The sequence below is a fragment of the Haliotis cracherodii genome, unplaced genomic scaffold (genome assembly GCF_022045235.1).
Source record: "Haliotis cracherodii isolate W230 unplaced genomic scaffold, xgHalCrac1.p SCAF_14, whole genome shotgun sequence".
Lineage (NCBI taxonomy): Eukaryota > Metazoa > Mollusca > Gastropoda > Lepetellida > Haliotidae > Haliotis > Haliotis cracherodii.
In genome coordinates, this window is record NW_027266269.1 from 5,273,544 (window position 1) to 5,293,430 (window position 19,887).

Below are 19,887 nucleotides of genomic sequence, written 5' to 3' on the forward strand. Positions count from 1 at the left end.
CAGGAATTCGAGCCAAGTTCGGCAAGGATGGAAACTGAACTTGTATAGTCAGTTAACTCCCTTGCCTCGGGAAGATGCCATGACCCATGATAAACACACTACTATATTCTGTGATTTTTTTCCTAGTTAGCTTCATGAATGTGAGAATTAAACATACTGTATTCGACGTAATAAGCGCCCAGGGCGCTCTCAAAATTAGTAATAGGGGGCTCTTATTAGAATATAATTTTGGTGAGATTAAAAACAAGGTTGAAAGATTGTATATGTTGTGGTTTATGCTGACAGCCTGAAATGATATGAAAGAAGAATCTGTGTGTATTATACACAATAGATATATTTAAATAAGTCTTGTGTACATTGATCAATCGGAAAGGGTGCTAACTGGGATTGTTCACTAGCCAAAATATTAGCAAATAACGCTGTGGTCTCTTATTAGAGCGGGGCGCTTATCACGTCGAATTCGGTATAGCATGCTGTCTATAAAGGGACATAACTCTGCATGGCTACAGTGCTGTCTCTATAAGGTGTGAAAGAATGAGTGAAATTTAACGTCACATCAGCAATATTTCAGCCATATCTTGACGAAACAGTTATAATATTTATATTGATATTGAATAAAAAGCTGTCAATGATGGACAGTATAATAACAAGAGTATCACAGTTTCGATTTTAAAACTAGTGTCTAAATAAGGGGCATAACTCTGCATGGCTATGGTGCTGTCGCTACACGTTTGTTGTTTAATGCCCACTCACCAATATTCCAGCTGCATGATGGCGGTTTGTAAATAATCGAGTCTGGACCAGACAATCCAGGGATTGACATAATGAGCATCAATCGACGCAATTTGGATTCGATGACATGCATCAACAAAGTCAGCGAGCCTGACCACCCAATCTCGTTAGTCGACTCTTAAAACAAGCATAGTTGTCTTTTACTGCAAGCATAGGTTGCTAAAGACCTATTCTACCCCGGATCTTTGCAGAATACGATGACGCAGTTTTGCACAAACAGAGCTCCAGATAAGCTGCATATCTGCGTAAAATACGCATCAGAAATGCAGAAATACGCAGTAAAATAATATCCAAGCATATCAAATACGCAGCGAACATTACAGATACGCTACAAAAACAAAATTTGTGCGTATCATCAAAATATTGTGAAGTAACCCTGTGTATTCGATTAGCGAATCAGCAACTTATTTTGAAATTATAAACGGGCATTCCGTCAACCTTGCCAAACTTCACGATGACAGTTACATCATGATCATTTGCCATCACACTTTCTTGTGGAAGTATTGTGGTATTGTTGAGTCCTATAAAGCTCTCGAACCCACACAACACCAGTTTGCAGGGACTAGATGAATAGTGTTGTTAAATATTTAACTTAAATACCCACATGTGTAAAAACTAGTGGGTTAAAGAAATTTGAATACGCAGATAGAATTACTGATACCCAATGATTTTAAAATGCATGGGTAGAATACCCACAACACCCAAAGCTTATCTGGAGCTCTGTGCATAGAATCTTACCGAGGACTGTGTTATTCCATGTGTTGAGGCGGTAGTCCTGGGGCTGGTATATTGCGGACTCGTCCGGCTCCCACTGACTCTCATCATCCGATTCGACAAGGTCAATGTCCAGCTTCTCAGCAGCAACGTCCTGGCATCGCAACATGGGAGGAGATTTGTATCAAGAGTGAGTGAGTGAGTGAGTGAATATGGTTTTACGCCGCTTTTAGCAATATTACAGCAATATCACGGCGGGGGACACCGGAAATGGGCTTCACACATTGTACCCATGTCGGGAATCGAACCCGGGTCTTCGGCGTGACGAGCGAAAGCTTTAACCACTAGGCTACCCGACCACCCCTTGTATCAAGAGTGCATAGCATGTTAGAGAGACTCTTAGAATTTCTGTCACTGTTTCGCGTCACCCAAAGCAAGGGAGTTAACTGACAATAAAAGTCCAGTTTCTCCACTTGCAAAACTAGGCTGGAATTCCAGAGTTACATTTTGACTGGACTAATGAGTCTATGCACAGACCAAGAAGGGGGATGAAAGAGGAGGGAGGGGGGAGGAGGGTGAGGGAGGGAGGTGAGGGAGGGAGGATGAGGGAGGGGGTATGAGGGAGGAGGGTGAGGGAAGGGGGTGAGGGAGGGAGGATGAGCGAGGGGGGATGAGGGAGGAGGGTGAGGGAAGGGGATGAGCGAGGGGGGAGGAGGGAGGAGGGTGAGGGAAGGGGGTGAGGGAGGGGGATGAGCGAGGGGGGATGGGGGTGAGGGAGGGGGATGAGCGAGGGGGGAGGAGGGAGGAGGGTGAGGGAAGGGGGTGAGGGAGGTGGATGAGCGAGGGGGGAGGAGGGAGGAGGGTGAGGGATGGGGGTGAGGGAGGGGGATGAGCGAGGGGGGATGAGGGAGGGGGGTGAGGGAAGGGGGGTGAGGGAGGGGGGTGAGGGATGGGGGTGAGGGAGAGAGGATGAGGGAGTGGGGGTGAGGGAGGGGGATGAGCGAGGGGGGATGAGGGAGGAGGGTGAGGGAAGGGGGTGAGGGAGGGGGATGAGCGAGGGGGGAGGAGGGAGGAGGGTGAGGGATGGGGGTGAGGGAGGGGGATGAGCGAGGGGGGATGAGGGAGGGGGGTGAGGGAAGGGGGGTGAGGGAGGGGGGTGAGGGATGGGGGTGAGGGAGAGAGGATGAGGGAGTGGGGGTGAGGGAGGGGGATGAGGGAGGGGGATGAGGGAAGGGGTGAGGGAGGGGGGATGAGCGAGGGGGAAGGAGGGAGGGGGAAGGAGGGAGGGAAGGGGGACTCACCTGTTTCGTGTCTTCCTCTTCCTCCTCGGCTGTGGGGTCGTACGGCTCGATCTTCCAATGCTCCTCCTGGAAACAACACACAGAGGACAGCCATCTTCAGTATCACTCATCCAGAGTTACATCTCAAATATTGTAAGGCTAATTGCAGAGTAGGAATACTTCCTTACCATGCATCTGTTTTTATTATTCAAGTCTTTTTGTTTGTTTGTTTGTTTGTTGTTTAACGCCGCGCTCAGCAATATTCCAGCTCTATGACGGCGGTCTGTAAAATAATCGAGTCTGGACCAGACAATCCAGTGATTGACATCATGAGCATTGATCCACGCAATTGAGATCGATGACATGCATCAACCAAGTCAGCGAGCCTGACCACCTGATCCCGTTAGTCGCCTTTTACGACAAGCATAGTCACCTTTTATGGCAAGCATGGGTTGCTGAAGATCTAGTCTACCCCGGATCTTCACAGGTCTTATTTTTACGATAAAACATTGTTCTATCATGACGTCATTTCTGGAGATTTGAACAGGTGCTCCTAACTTGATGCCTGTACAAACTTGGATGATGTTATTCTTGAGATGGAAGTGGCGAGTTAGATGTAGCCGGGCTACGTAGATAAACACAGTGGCCGAACGATCGCATCCAAAAGTGGGAGAGATATAACGATCGGTATTGGAATTTTTTTTCAGATAATTGACGTGAGGATTGTGAGAATATGCAGGAAATACCAAACTTAACCCACCTGTTCGTAAAATGGACTTGTGCGACATTGCCGAGGTCGGAGTCATCATTAATAAAATAAAGGTAACTATTTTTAAAGATTGCACATTTTATCAACATCCTTTAAGAGGCTGAGCATAATGTTGATCATACAATAAAACACTGCAGGGAGAATAAACGACTCCAGGACGCGCCCTCTTTGTTTATTCTCCCGGCAGTGTCTTTTTGTACGATAAACAACTCCCACTGGCCGTTTATTTCTAAATAAGTGCCCTTAAATCTTACGTTTTAACATTAGGGTTATGACATAGGGCATTTTGAGATTTCCATGTAAGTCCATATCATGACAATATTGGACATCTGTCCGCGTTATTCAAACAATCAACCTGACCATATCATGACAATATTGGACATCTGTCCGTGCTATCCACACAACCTACCTGACCATATCATGATAATATTGGACATCTGTCCAGGCTATACACACAACCTACCTGACCATATCATGATAATATTGGACATCTGTCCAGGTTATCCACACAACCTACCTGACCGAAGACTCCCAGCTTGTTGCCGTGGACGTCCCAGACCGCAACGCTGCAGTCCGAGGAGGCTGAGATGACGAGGGCGCGGTCGTTGCGCTCACACAGGTCCAGTGAGTTGATCATATCGTGGTGAGGCTGGTACTGGCACTTCAGAGCTGCCACAACAATAACACAATGACGTCATCTCCCAACACGACAACAATAACACAATGATGTCATCCCCCAACACGACAACAATAACACATTGAGGTCATCTCCCAACATCACAACAATAACACACTGACGACATCTCCCAACACGACAACAATAACACAATGAGGTCATCTCCCAACATCACAACAATAACACACTGACGACATCTCCCAACACGACAACAATAACACAATGAGGTCATCTCCCAACACCACAACAATAACACACTGACGACATCTCCCAACACGACAACAATAACACAATGAGGTCATCTCCCAACACGACAGTAATAACACAATGAGGTCATCTCCCAACACGACAACAATAACACAATGAGGTCATATCCCAACACGACAGTAATAACACAATGAGGTCATCTCCCAACACGACAACAATAACACAATGAGGTCATCTCCCAACACGACAGTAATAACACAATGAGGTCATCTCCCAACACGACAACAATAACACAATGAGGTCATATCCCAACACGACAGTAATAACACAATGAGGTCATCTCCCAACACGACAACAATAACACAATGACGTCATCTCCCAACACGACAACAATAACACAATGAGGTCATCCCCCAACATGTCAATAATAACACAATGAGGTCATCTCCCAACATGACAACAATAACACAATGAGGTCATCTGCCAACACCACAACAATAACACAATAGGGTCATCTCCAAACACAGAAGTGTAGCTCTACTCATGGGGAGGTGTCTGTAATGGCTTGTCTACATGGTGAGTACAGTATAAGTGTAGCTCTACTCACGGGAATGTGTCTGTAACGGCTTGTCTACATGGTGAGTACAGTACAAGTGTAGCTCTACTCACGGGGAGGTGTCTGTAATGGCTTGTCTACATGGTGAGTACAGTATAAGTGTAGCTCTACTCACGGGGAGGTGTCTGTAATGGCTTGTCTACATGGTGAGTACAGTATAACAGTGTAGCTCTACTCAGGGGGAGGTGTCTGTAACGGCTTGTCTACATGGTGAGTACAGTACAAGTGTAGCTCTACTCACGGGGAGGTGTCTGTAACGGCTTGTCTACATGGTGAGTACAGTATAAGTGTAGCTCTACTCACGGGTAGGTGTCTGTAACGGCTTGTCTACATGGTGAGTACAGTACAAGTGTAGCTCTACTCACGGGGAGGCGTCTGCAATGGCTTGTCTACATGGTGAGTACAGTATATGTGTAGCTCTACTCACGGGGAGGTGTCTGTAATGGCTTGTCTACATGGTGAGTACAGTATAAGTGTAGCTCTACTCACGGGGAGGTGTCTGTAATGGCTTCTCTACATGCTGTTACCGTATAACAGTGTAGGTCTACTCACGGGGAGGTGTCTGTAACGGCTTGTCTACATGGTAAGTACAGTATAAGTGTAGCTCTACTCACGGGGAGGTGTCTGTAACAGCTTGTCTACATGGTAAGTACAGTATAAGTGTAGCTCTACTCACGGGGAGGTGTCTGTAACGGCTTGTTTACAAGGTGAGTACAGCATAAGTGTAGCTCTACATGGGGAGGTGTCTGTAATGGCTTGTCTACAAGGTGAGTACAGTATAAGTGTAGCTCTACTGACTGGGAGGTGTCTGTAACAGCTTGTCTACATGGTAAGTACAGTATAAGTGTAGGTCTACTCACGGGGAGGTGTCTGTAACGGCTTGTCTACAAGGTGAGTACAGCATAAGTGTAGCTCTACTCACGGGGAGGTGTCTGTAATGGCTTGTCTACAAGGTGAGTACAGTATAAGTGTAGCTCTACTCACGGGGAGGTGTCTGTAATGGCTTGTCTACATGGTGCATACAGTAAAAAAGAGTAGCTCTACTCACGGGGAGGTGTCTGTAACGGCTATCTACATGGTGAGTACAGTATAAGTGTAGCTCTACTCACGGGGAGGTGTCTGTAACGGCTATCTACATGGTGAGTACAGTATAAGTGTAGCTCTACTCACGGAGAGGTGTCTGTAATGGCTTGTCTACATGGTGAGTACAGTATAAGTGTAGCTCTACTCACAGGGATGTGTCTGTAACAGCTTGTCTACATGGTGAGTACAGTATAAGTGTAGCTCTACTCACGGGGAGGTGTCTGTAACGGCTTGTCTACATGGTGAGTACAGTATAAGTGTAGCTCTACTCACGGGGAGGTGTCTGTAATGGCTTGTCTACATGGTGAGTTCAATATAAGTGTAGCTCTACTCACAGGGATGTGTCTGTAATGGCTTGTCTACATGGTGAGTACAGTATAAGTGTAGCTCTACTCACGGGTAGGTGTCTGTAATGGCTTGTCTACATGGTGAGTACAGTATAAGTGTAGCTCTACTCACGGGTAGGTGTCTGTAATGGCTTGTCTACATGGTGAGTACAGTATAAGTGTAGCTCTACTCACGGGGAGGTGTCTGTAATGGCTTGTCTACATGGTGAGTTCAATATAAGTGTAGCTCTACTCACAGGGATGTGTCTGTAACAGCTTGTCTACATGGTGAGTACAGTATAAGTGTAGCTCTACTCACGGGGAGGTGTCTGTAATGGCTTGTCTACATGGTGAGTACAGTATAAGTGTAGCTCTACTCACGGGGAGGTGTCTGTAATGGCTTGTCTACATGGTGAGTTCAATATAAGTGTAGCTCTACTCACAGGGAGATGTCTGTAATGGCTTGTCTACATGGTGAGTACAGTATAAGGGTAGCTCTACTCACGGGGAGGTGTCTGTAATGGCTTGTCTACATGGTGAGTACAGTATAACAGTGTAGCTCTACTCAGGGGGAGGTGTCTGTAACTGCTTGTCTACATGGTGAGTACAGTACAAGTGTAGCTCTACTCACGGGGAGGTGTCTGTAACGGCTTGTCTACATGGTGAGTACAGTATAAGTGTAGCTCTACTCACGGGTAGGTGTCTGTAACGGCTTGTCTACATGGTGAGTACAGTACAAGTGTAGCTTTACTCACGGGGAGGTGTCTGCAATGGCTTGTCTACATGGTGAGTACAGTATATGTGTAGCTCTACTCACGGGGAGGTGTCTGTAATGGCTTGTCTACATGGTGAGTACAGTATAAGTGTAGCTCTACTCACGGGGAGGTGTCTGTAATGGCTTCTCTACATGCTGTTACCGTATAACAGTGTAGGTCTACTCACGGGGAGGTGTCTGTAACGGCTTGTCTACATGGTAAGTACAGTATAAGTGTAGCTCTACTCACGGGGAGGTGTCTGTAACAGCTTGTCTACATGGTAAGTACAGTATAAGTGTAGCTCTACTCACGGGGAGGTGTCTGTAACGGCTTGTTTACAAGGTGAGTACAGCATAAGTGTAGCTCTACATGGGGAGGTGTCTGTAATGGCTTGTCTACAAGGTGAGTACAGTATAAGTGTAGCTCTACTGACGGGGAGGTGTCTGTAACAGCTTGTCTACATGGTAAGTACAGTATAAGTGTAGGTCTACTCACGGGGAGGTGTCTGTAACGGCTTGTCTACAAGGTGAGTACAGCATAAGTGTAGCTCTACTCACGGGGAGGTGTCTGTAATGGCTTGTCTACAAGGTGAGTACAGTATAAGTGTAGCTCTACTCACGGGGAGGTGTCTGTAATGGCTTGTCTACATGGTGCATACAGTAAAAAAGAGTAGCTCTACTCACGGGGAGGTGTCTGTAACGGCTATCTACATGGTGAGTACAGTATAAGTGTAGCTCTACTCACGGGGAGGTGTCTGTAACGGCTATCTACATGGTGAGTACAGTATAAGTGTAGCTCTACTCACGGAGAGGTGTCTGTAATGGCTTGTCTACATGGTGAGTACAGTATAAGTGTAGCTCTACTCACAGGGATGTGTCTGTAACAGCTTGTCTACATGGTGAGTACAGTATAAGTGTAGCTCTACTCACAGGGAGGTGTCTGTAATGGCTTGTCTACATGGTGAGTACAGTATAAGTGTAGCTCTACTCACGGGGAGGTGTCTGTAATGGCTTGTCTACATGGTGAGTTCAATATAAGTGTAGCTCTACTCACAGGGATGTGTCTGTAATGGCTTGTCTACATGGTGAGTACAGTATAAGTGTAGCTCTACTCACGGGTAGGTGTCTGTAATGGCTTGTCTACATGGTGAGTACAGTATAAGTGTAGCTCTACTCACGGGGAGGTGTCTGTAATGGCTTGTCTACATGGTGAGTTCAATATAAGTGTAGCTCTACTCACAGGGATGTGTCTGTAACAGCTTGTCTACATGGTGAGTACAGTATAAGTGTAGCTCTACTCACGGGGAGGTGTCTGTAATGGCTTGTCTACATGGTGAGTACAGTATAAGTGTAGCTCTACTCACGGGGAGGTGTCTGTAATGGCTTGTCTACATGGTGAGTTCAATATAAGTGTAGCTCTACTCACAGGGAGATGTCTGTAATGGCTTGTCTACATGGTGAGTACAGTATAAGGGTAGCTCTAGGGAGGTGTCTGTAACGGCTTGTCTACATGATAAGTACAGTATAAGTGTAGCTCTACTCACGGGGAGGTGTCTGTAACGGCTTCTCTACATGCTGTTACCGTATAACAGTGTAGGTCTACTCACGGGGAGGTGTCTGTAACGGCTTGTCTACATGGTGAGTACAGTATAAGTGTAGCTCTACTCACGGGGAGGTGTCTGTAACGGCTTGTCTACATGGTAAGTACAGTATAAGGGTAGCTCTAGGGAGGTGTCTGTAATGGCTTGTCTACATGGTGAGTTCAATATAAGTGTAGCTCTACTCACAGGGATGTGTCTGTAACAGCTTGTCTACATGGTGAGTACAGTATAAGTGTAGCTCTACTCATGGGTAGGTGTCTGTAATGGCTTGTCTACATGGTGAGTACAGTATAAGTGTAGCTCTACTCACGGGGAGGTGTCTGTAATGGCTTGTCTACATGGTGAGTTCAATATAAGTGTAGCTCTACTCACAGGGAGATGTCTGTAATGGCTTGTCTACATGGTGAGTACAGTATAAGGGTAGCTCTAGGGAGGTGTCTGTAACGGCTTGTCTACATGATAAGTACAGTATAAGTGTAGCTCTACTCACGGGGAGGTGTCTGTAACGGCTTCTCTACATGCTGTTACCGTATAACAGTGTAGCTCTACTCACGGGGAGGTGTCTGTAATGGCTTGTCTACATGGTGAGTACAGTATAAGTGTAGCTCTACTCACGGGGAGGTGTCTGTAACGGCTTGTCTACATGGTGAGTACAGTATAAGGGTAGCTCTAGGGAGGTGTCTGTAATGGCTTGTCTACATGATAAGTACAGTATAAGTGTAGCTCTACTCACGGGGAGGTGTCTGTAATGGCTTGTCTACATGGTAAGTACAGTATAAGTGTAGCTCTACTCACAGGGAGGTGTCTGTAATGGCTTGTCTACATGGTAAGTACAGTATAAGTGTAGCTCTACTCACAGGGAGGTGTCTGTAATGGCTTGTCTACATGGTGAGTACAGTATAAGTGTAGCTCTACTCACAGGGAGATGTCTGTAATGGCTTGTCTACATGGTGAGTACAGTATAAGGGTAGCTCTAGGGAGGTGTCTGTAACGGCTTGTCTACATGATAAGTACAGTATAAGTGTAGGTCTACTCACGGGGAGGTGTCTGTACCAGCTTGTCTACATGGTGAGTACAGTATAAGTGTAGCTCTACTCACGGGGAGGTGTCTGTAACGGCTTGTCTACATGGTGAGTACAGTATAAGTGTAGGTCTACTCACGGGGAGGTGTCTGTAACGGCTTGTCTACATGGTGAGTACAGTATAAGTGTAGCTCTACTCACAGGGAGGTGTCTGTACAAGGTTGTCTACAAGGTGAGTACAGTATAAGTGTAGCTCTACTCACAGGGAGGTGTCTGTAACGGCTTGTCTACATGGTGAGTACAGTATAAGTGTAGCTCTACTCACAGGGAGGTGTCTGTAACGGCTTGTCTACATGGTGAGTACAGTATAAGTGTAGCTCTACTCACAGGGAGGTGTCTGTAACGGCTTGTCTACAAGGTGAGTACAGTATAAGTGTAGCTCTACTCACGGGGAGGTGTCTGTAATGGCTTGTCTACATGGTGAGTACAGTATAAGTGTAGCTCTACTCACGGGGAGGTGTCTGTAATGGCTTGTCTAAAAGGTGAGTACAGTATAAGTGTAGCTCTACTCACGGGGAGATGTCTGTACCAGCTTGTCTACATGGTGAGTACAGTATAAGTGTAGCTCTACTCACGGGGAGGTGTCTGTACCAGCTTGTCTACATGGTGAGTACAGTATAAGTGTAGCTCTACTCACGGGGAGGTGTCTGTAATGGCTTGTCTACATGGTGAGTACAGTATAAGTGTAGCTCTACTCACGGGGAGGTGTCTGTAATGGCTTGTCTACATGGTGAGTTCAATATAAGTGTAGCTCTACTCACAGGGAGATGTCTGTAATGGCTTGTCTACATGGTGAGTACAGTATAAGGGTAGCTCTAGGGAGGTGTCTGTAACGGCTTGTCTACATGATAAGTACAGTATAAGTGTAGCTCTACTCACGGGGAGGTGTCTGTAACGGCTTCTCTACATGCTGTTACCGTATAACAGTGTAGGTCTACTCACGGGGAGGTGTCTGTAACGGCTTGTCTACATGGTGAGTACAGTATAAGTGTAGCTCTACTCACGGGGAGGTGTCTGTAACGGCTTGTCTACATGGTAAGTACAGTATAAGGGTAGCTCTAGGGAGGTGTCTGTAATGGCTTGTCTACATGGTGAGTTCAATATAAGTGTAGCTCTACTCACAGGGATGTGTCTGTAACAGCTTGTCTACATGGTGAGTACAGTATAAGTGTAGCTCTACTCATGGGTAGGTGTCTGTAATGGCTTGTCTACATGGTGAGTACAGTATAAGTGTAGCTCTACTCACGGGGAGGTGTCTGTAATGGCTTGTCTACATGGTGAGTTCAATATAAGTGTAGCTCTACTCACAGGGAGATGTCTGTAATGGCTTGTCTACATGGTGAGTACAGTATAAGGGTAGCTCTAGGGAGGTGTCTGTAACGGCTTGTCTACATGATAAGTACAGTATAAGTGTAGCTCTACTCACGGGGAGGTGTCTGTAACGGCTTCTCTACATGCTGTTACCGTATAACAGTGTAGCTCTACTCACGGGGAGGTGTCTGTAATGGCTTGTCTACATGGTGAGTACAGTATAAGTGTAGCTCTACTCACGGGGAGGTGTCTGTAACGGCTTGTCTACATGGTGAGTACAGTATAAGGGTAGCTCTAGGGAGGTGTCTGTAATGGCTTGTCTACATGATAAGTACAGTATAAGTGTAGCTCTACTCACGGGGAGGTGTCTGTAATGGCTTGTCTACATGGTAAGTACAGTATAAGTGTAGCTCTACTCACAGGGAGGTGTCTGTAATGGCTTGTCTACATGGTAAGTACAGTATAAGTGTAGCTCTACTCACAGGGAGGTGTCTGTAATGGCTTGTCTACATGGTGAGTACAGTATAAGTGTAGCTCTACTCACAGGGAGATGTCTGTAATGGCTTGTCTACATGGTGAGTACAGTATAAGGGTAGCTCTAGGGAGGTGTCTGTAACGGCTTGTCTACATGATAAGTACAGTATAAGTGTAGGTCTACTCACGGGGAGGTGTCTGTACCAGCTTGTCTACATGGTGAGTACAGTATAAGTGTAGCTCTACTCACGGGGAGGTGTCTGTAACGGCTTGTCTACATGGTGAGTACAGTATAAGTGTAGGTCTACTCACGGGGAGGTGTCTGTAACGGCTTGTCTACATGGTGAGTACAGTATAAGTGTAGCTCTACTCACAGGGAGGTGTCTGTACAAGGTTGTCTACAAGGTGAGTACAGTATAAGTGTAGCTCTACTCACAGGGAGGTGTCTGTAACGGCTTGTCTACATGGTGAGTACAGTATAAGTGTAGCTCTACTCACAGGGAGGTGTCTGTAACGGCTTGTCTACATGGTGAGTACAGTATAAGTGTAGCTCTACTCACAGGGAGGTGTCTGTAACGGCTTGTCTACAAGGTGAGTACAGTATAAGTGTAGCTCTACTCACGGGGAGGTGTCTGTAATGGCTTGTCTACATGGTGAGGGGGAGGTGTCTGTAATGGCTTGTCTACATGGTGAGTACAGTATAAGTGTAGCTCTACTCACGGGGAGGTGTCTGTAATGGCTTGTCTAAAAGGTGAGTACAGTATAAGTGTAGCTCTACTCACGGGGAGATGTCTGTACCAGCTTGTCTACATGGTGAGTACAGTATAAGTGTAGCTCTACTCACGGGGAGGTGTCTGTACCAGCTTGTCTACATGGTGAGTACAGTATAAGTGTAGCTCTACTCACAGGGAGGTGTCTGTAATGGCTTGTCTACATGGTGAGTTCAATATAAGTGTAGCTCTACTCACAGGGAGATGTCTGTAATGGCTTGTCTACATAGTGAGTACAGTATAAGGGTAGCTCTAGGGAGGTTTCTGTAACGGCTTGTCTACATGATAAGTACAGTATAAGTGTAGCTCTACTCACGGGGAGATGTCTGTAATGGCTTGTCTACATGGTGAGTACAGTATAAGGGTAGCTCTAGGGAGGTGTCTGTAACGGCTTGTCTACATGATAAGTACAGTATAAGTATAGCTCTACTCACGGGGAGGTGTCTGTAACGGCTTCTCTACACGCTGTTACCGTATAACAGTGTAGGTCTACTCACGGGGAGGTGTCTGTAATGGCTTGTCTACAAGGTGAGTACAGTATAAGTGTAGCTCTACTCACGGGGAGGTGTCTGTAACGGCTTGTCTACATGCTGTTACCGTATAACAGTGTAGGTCTACTCACGGGGAGGTGTCTGTAACGGCTTGTCTACATGGTAAGTACAGTATAAGTGTAGCTCTACTCACGGGGAGGTGTCTGTAACGGCTTGTCTACAAGGTGAGTACAGTATAAGTGTAGCTCTACTCACGGAGAGGTGTCTGTAACGGCTTCTCTACATGCTGTTACCGTATAACAGTGTAGGTCTACTCACGGGGAGGTGTCTGTAACGGCTTGTCTACATGGTGAGTACAGTATAAGTGTAGCTCTACTCACGGGGAGGTGTCTGTAACGGCTTGTCTACAAGGTGAGTACAGTACTCGCTGATCTCCCAGACTTTCACCAGGCCGTCGACGTCGCCCGTCACCAGATACTGATTCTTCTTGTCAGTCGCCATTATGATACTGCCAGCTGAGGAAATACAGGCACATTCAGAATCAGGAGTGAAATTACGTTTTGTATGCTTGTTGGTATAAGCCATATTCAGCAACATTCAAGCTACATAAATAAGGATAGGATTTATGGATGAACAACTTCTTTATTACAATTAAGAGCGACATTCCATGAAGGTTCTACCACTGTTATCAAGCAAGTGATAACGGTGTAAGAACCTTGATAACAGTGTTAGAACTTACACTAAAACATCATTCTCAATTGTAATAAAGAAGTTGTATAAATCCTATCCTTACATAGTACTCCAACTGGTAAATGCCTATCAAAGAAGTTTCAGCTATATGATGGCACCCTGTAAATAATGGTTCTACTACACCAAATCAGAACCAGTTGGGACAGTGCGTTTTTCGTAGGGAGCCTTCAGTGCAGATCGAGAGATATCTGCAGGCTGTGATTGGAGGATATTGTATAAGATTTTTATGTCTTTTAAATGTACATCCATCCAGTTATTAAAACTGACCATGTTTTTCTTTATTTAGTACTGTCTTTTTCAACATGATGACTTATGCTGAATGTGACCACAGCTATTTTCAAGGAGGTGACATTTGGTGCGAAACTGGGGGTGGTGTGTTTAGCTTCCTGTACTCGGATAAGGAGCTGGCTAAGCTAGTCATTTTTTTTGTTTTTATTGCTGCTCTAAGACCAAACTGTGCACACACTTACAGGTAATAGCTGTTGAATGCTTAGTTATTTTTAAAAAATATATAACGTTACTATAGAAGTCTGTGGGAAAACATTTGGTGGTGTGTAGCCTAACAAAGTTTTTGGTCAGGCAAAACAGTGATTGATATTATGAGCAACAATCCCACAGTCAAGGTACAATGACCCACCATGAACCAAATCATCGATACTTAACCAAATGACCCATGATAAACACACTACTATATTCTGTGATTTTTTTCCTAGTTAGCTTCATGAATGTGAGAATTAAACTGCCGTATTTGACGTAATAAGCGCCCAGGCCGCTCTCAAAATTAGAAATAGGGGGCCCTTATTAGAATGTTTCTTTTTCACCAAAATACTAGAGTTGAAAGATAAATTTTGTGGTTTATGCTGACAGCCGGAAATGTTTATATACGACAGATATATATTTCCAGAATTTAATTGCCCATATTAAGGGTTCATATAACACACGAGTGCGTATTATACACGAATAAATAAGTCTTGTGTACATTGATCAATTGGAAGGGGTGCTAATTGAGATTGTTCACAAGCCAATATATTAATAAATATCGCCGTGGGCGCTTATTAGAGCGGGGCGCTTATTACGTCGAATACGGTATTGGCCTTGTATGTAAAATTTGAAAATATTTTGTGTTAACAATATTGATACAATCATGGGATACAGAAAGACATATTTTAACGTTTGATGGTTATTTAACACGACACTCTTCCAGCAAAATGACAGTGGCCTGTAAATATTCCAGTCTGGACCACACGATCCAGTGATTGATATCATGAGCAACAAGCCATGCCGTCAAAGTAAGATGACATGCAATCAGCCATGTCGTCGAGAATGACCACATTATTTAGATTTCATGTCATACCCTGATGATGTAGACGTTGCTCATAATATCAATCACTGGATTGTTCCCTAGCAGACTGTCTTTTACTCATACTATAAGCACAGTTTGCCGGGGACCCAGAATTCCCAAGGGCTAACATTTGAAGTTGTCTTTACCAAAGTGAGTGAGTGAGTGAGTGAGTGAGTGAGTGAGTGAGTGAGTGAGTGAGTGAAGTTTTACGCCACTTTTAGCAATATTCCAGCAACATCATGACGGGGAACACCAGAAATGGGCTTCACACATTGTACCTATGTCGGGAATTGAACCCGGGTCTTCGGCGTGACGAGCAAACGCTTCAACCACTAAGCTACCCAAGAAATACATCACAACATCTGCTTTTCATGAGGTTCCAAGTCTCACCGTGGAGATGAGCAACAAACTCAGCCAGTAAGACGTTCTTGGACGAGTTCCAGAAACGCACCCATCCGTTGCCGCCACACGACACCAGGTTGGCGCCGCCCCCTGCAGAATTACCGTTCCTTGTCTCCAGGAACAGCAGCTTAGCAACAGCCATACTGAACTCACTCTGTGGGTTAGAATGTCAAGGTCATTCATACCTTCATCTCTGTCACAGGATAAAACACAAGGTCAAGGTCACTGGATAGTTGAGGACAATTTCTACGGCCGTAAGGTTAACATTGGGGTGATTCACACTCACAATACGTGATTGACATCATCAGCATCGATCTTCATCTGACACCTTCTTCAGATGAGTTTGACAGGGTCAAACTTCAGATAGGTCTAGCTTATTATTTGTTTGTTGTTTAACGCCACACTCAGCAATATTCCAGCTATATGACGGCGGTCTGTAAGTAATCAAGTCTGGACCAAACATTCCAGTGATATTCCAGCTATATGATGGAGATCTGTAAATAATCAAGTCTGGACCAGACAATCCAGTGATTAATATCATGAGCATCTATATTCGCAATCGGGATACAATGACATGCATCAACAAAGTCAGCGAGCCTGACCACCCGATCCAGTTAGTCGCCTCTTATGACAAGCATGGGTTGCTAAAGACCTATTCTACCCCGGATCTTCGCAAATTTCAAGTGAGTTAATGAGGGGAGGAAATATCTATTTAATTATACATTTGCAACACTAATTACTCTTGATTCGATATTTAACTTTAAATATTTAAGAATTTTGCTTAATACGTTCGTCCTTACATCTTTTCTTACAGTAAAATTAAATAATAAGATATGTTTTCTGTGAAACTAGTGTTAAGTGACACATTACTGTTTAAAACTAAAGGATAGCATTATCAAACAGACAGACAGACAGACAGACAGACAAACAAAAAAACAAACAAACAAACAAACAAACAAACAAAACACACAGCTGATTCAAGCCTACAGGGTAACGTTACCTGGTCGCTGCTGCCTTGACTGACTCGAGACAGGGCGCGGGACTTGGGCCGAGACTTGGGCCTGACCTCCATCGATGTGATGGAGCCGACGGTGGACTTGCTGTCGGAGTGTTCGGCAACCGGAGCCAGCTGACTGGGCTGAAGAAAGGAGGTGAAAAGGGGCTTAACGTTGCATTCGAAACTACCTCACTTACATAGCGAGCATCTTCCCAAAGCAAGGGAGTTAACTGACTTTAAAAGTCCAGTTTCCAACCTTGCCGAACTAGGCTGGAATTCCTGGGCTTGATCGTTGCACCACCAGTGGCTATTATGAGTTATGTCCATTCAAAGCTTCTCCGATGACCAATCAGATTCCACCTCTCGTATCACTTGCGTTTGCTTCACACAAAATGGTGGCGCTCAGTCAGTACGATCTGATCAATAATCAAGATATATATTGTGATAAAACGTGTCTTACATTGCGAAGTTCATCAAATCAAGTGAGCACCTTGATCAAAAACATAAAGAGATTTGGAAAATATCTGCTGACAACGAGTTGGCAGTGCACATGCTTTGCAAATCCTGCAATCGATCGAAATCTGCACGACAGTTTATGAACCGGATTTTGATTTCGGTGCGCGATTTTGATTGGACTATGCATAGACTCGTCAGTCCAGCCAAAATGTAACTCCATAATACCAGCCTAGTTCGGCAAGGGTGCAAACTGGACGTTTACAGTCAGTTAACTCCCTTGCCTTGGGAGGTGAGGTGAAAGGGGGATTTACGTCGCGTCCAAGATTATTGCACTTAAATAGCGACGTGCATGCACGTCTATGTGTGTGTGTGTGTGTGTGTCTGCTTGTACTAATCCGGACTGATGCCGATTTATAGTGCTAGCACACTGAGATACCATGCCGCAGTTTAACATGAATACCCCACTCAGACACAGTATACTGACTCCGAGCCGACCAGTCCTTGTTTTAGCCCCTTAATGCCGAGCGCCAGACAGGGTAACAACAAGTACCATCTTTTAACGTCTTTTTGTATGACGCGACCGGTGATCAAACCCTGGATGTAGTTTACTGACTCCGAATGGACCAGTCCTTGTTTTAGCCCCTTAATGCCCAGCGCCAGACAGGGTTACAACAAGTACCATCTTTTAACATCTTTTGGTATGACACAGCTGGGGATTGAACCCCAGACCTTCCGCTCTCTGGGCGGACGCTCTACCTCTAGACCATGGAGGCGGTCTCCTTGCCTCGGGAAGATGCATAGTGAGGTGCATGCATATGTGTGTGTGTGGCTCACTGTAGTGGTTCAGACTAATGTTGTGCTGACCCACAGGGATACAATGCAGCAGTTTTTCATGGATACCCCACTCAGTGTACTGACAATCAGCCAACCAGACCTTGTTATGTCCCGTTAATGTTAAGCGCCAGTCAGGGTTACAAAAAGTACCATCTTTTCTTATTTCAATATGACACTACCTGGGAATCGAACCATGGACCTTCTGATCTTTCGACAGAGGCTCCAAAGATGGTTCTACTCACGCGTGGACAACGCTTTGATATACAGTATTTGACGTAATTAGAGCCCAGGGCGCTCTCAAAATTAGAAATAGGGGGCTCTTACTGAAATATTACTTTGGTGAAAAAAACAGAGTTGAAAGATAAATTTCGTGGTTTATGCTGACAGCCTGAAATGTTTATCTACGGCAGATATATTTTCCGAGAATTTAATTGCCCATAATTAAGGGTACATATAACACATGAGTGTGTATTATACGCGAATTAATAAGTCTTGTGTACATTGATATTAGCAAATAGCTTATTACGTCATAAATGGTATGCACAATACTGTCACAGAGACAATACTCTCATATTCACAATATTCTCAAGGAGCAACGTTCTCACACAACACTGACCTCAATGAGACCCCACAGTTATCGCTCTCACACTGACATCAATGTGACCTCTCACACACCACTCTCACACTGACCTCAATGTGACCCCTCACACACCACCCTCAAACTGACCTCAATGTGACTGCCACAGACACCACTCTCACACTGACCTCAATGAGACCCCCTTTAGACATCGCTCTCACACTGACCTCAATGTGACCCCTCAAACACCACTCTCTGCACACTGACCTCAATGTGACCCCTCACACACCACTCTCACACTGACCTCAATGTGACCCCTCAAACACAACTCTCACACTGACCTCAATGTGACCCCTCACACACCACTCTCACACTGACCTCAATGTGACCCCTCAAACACAACTCTCTGCACACTGACCTCAATGTGACCCCTCACACACCACTCTCACACTGACCTCAATGTGACCCCTCAAACACAACTCTCTGCACACTGACCTCAATGTGACCCCTCACACACCACTCTCACACTGACCTCAATGTGACCCCCTCACACACCACTCTCACACTGACCCCCTCACACACCACTCTCTGCACACTGACCTCCTCACACACCACTCTCTGCACACTGACCTCCTCACACACCACTCTCACACTGACCCCCTCACACACCACTCTCACACTGACCCCCTCATGCACCACTCTCACACTGAACTCCTCACACACCACTCTCTGCACACTGACCCCCTCACACACACACACCACTCTCACACTGACCCCCTCACACACCACTCTCACACTGACCTCCTCACACACCACTCTCACACTGACCCCCTCACACACCACTCTCACACTGACCCCCTCACACACCACTCTCACACTGACCTCCTCACACACCACTCACACACTGACCCCCTCACACACCACTCTCACACTGACCTCCTCACACACCGCTCTCACACTGACCTCAATGTGACCCCTCACACACCACTCTCTGCACACTGACCTCCTCACACACCACTCTCACACTGACCCCCTCACACACCACTCTCACACTGACCCCCTCACACACAACTCTCACACTGACCCCCTCACACACAACTCTCACACTGACCTCAATGTGACCGCTCAAACACAACTCTCTGCACACTGACCTCAATGTGACCCCTCACACACAACTCTCACACTGACCTCAATGTGACCCCCTCACACACCACTCTCACACTGACCACCTCACACACCACTCTCTGCACACTGACCCCCTCACACACCACTCTCACACTGACCCCCTCACACACAACTCTCACACTGACCTCCTCACACACCGCTCTCACACTGACCTCAATGTGACCCCTCACACACCACTCTCTACACACTGACCTCCTCACACACCACTCTCACACTGACCCCCTCACACACCACTCTCACACTGACCTCCTCACACACCACTCTCTGCACACTGACCCCCTCACACACACACACACCACTCTCACACTGACCCCCTCACACACCACTCTCACACTGACCCCCTCACACACCACTCTCACACTGACCCCCTCACACACCACTCTCACACTGACCCCCTC

The 19,887-nt window shown here is 45.8% G+C and overlaps 1 protein-coding gene across 1 annotated transcript in view; it reads right to left on the reverse strand.

The window, feature by feature from the left end:
• Positions 1 to 19,887, reverse strand: part of LOC139460978 (cilia- and flagella-associated protein 337-like) — a 129,181-nt gene that overhangs the window by 62,125 nt on the left and 47,169 nt on the right. The window contains exons 20-25 of the mRNA XM_071242439.1: positions 16,441 to 16,578; positions 15,429 to 15,594; positions 13,327 to 13,461; positions 4,073 to 4,224; positions 2,808 to 2,873; positions 1,531 to 1,660 (exon numbers count right to left, since the gene is read on the reverse strand). Of these exons, the coding sequence (XP_071098540.1) occupies positions 1,531 to 1,660; positions 2,808 to 2,873; positions 4,073 to 4,224; positions 13,327 to 13,461; positions 15,429 to 15,594; positions 16,441 to 16,578 (787 nt within the window). The remainder of the gene's footprint in view (positions 1 to 1,530; positions 1,661 to 2,807; positions 2,874 to 4,072; positions 4,225 to 13,326; positions 13,462 to 15,428; positions 15,595 to 16,440; positions 16,579 to 19,887) is intronic.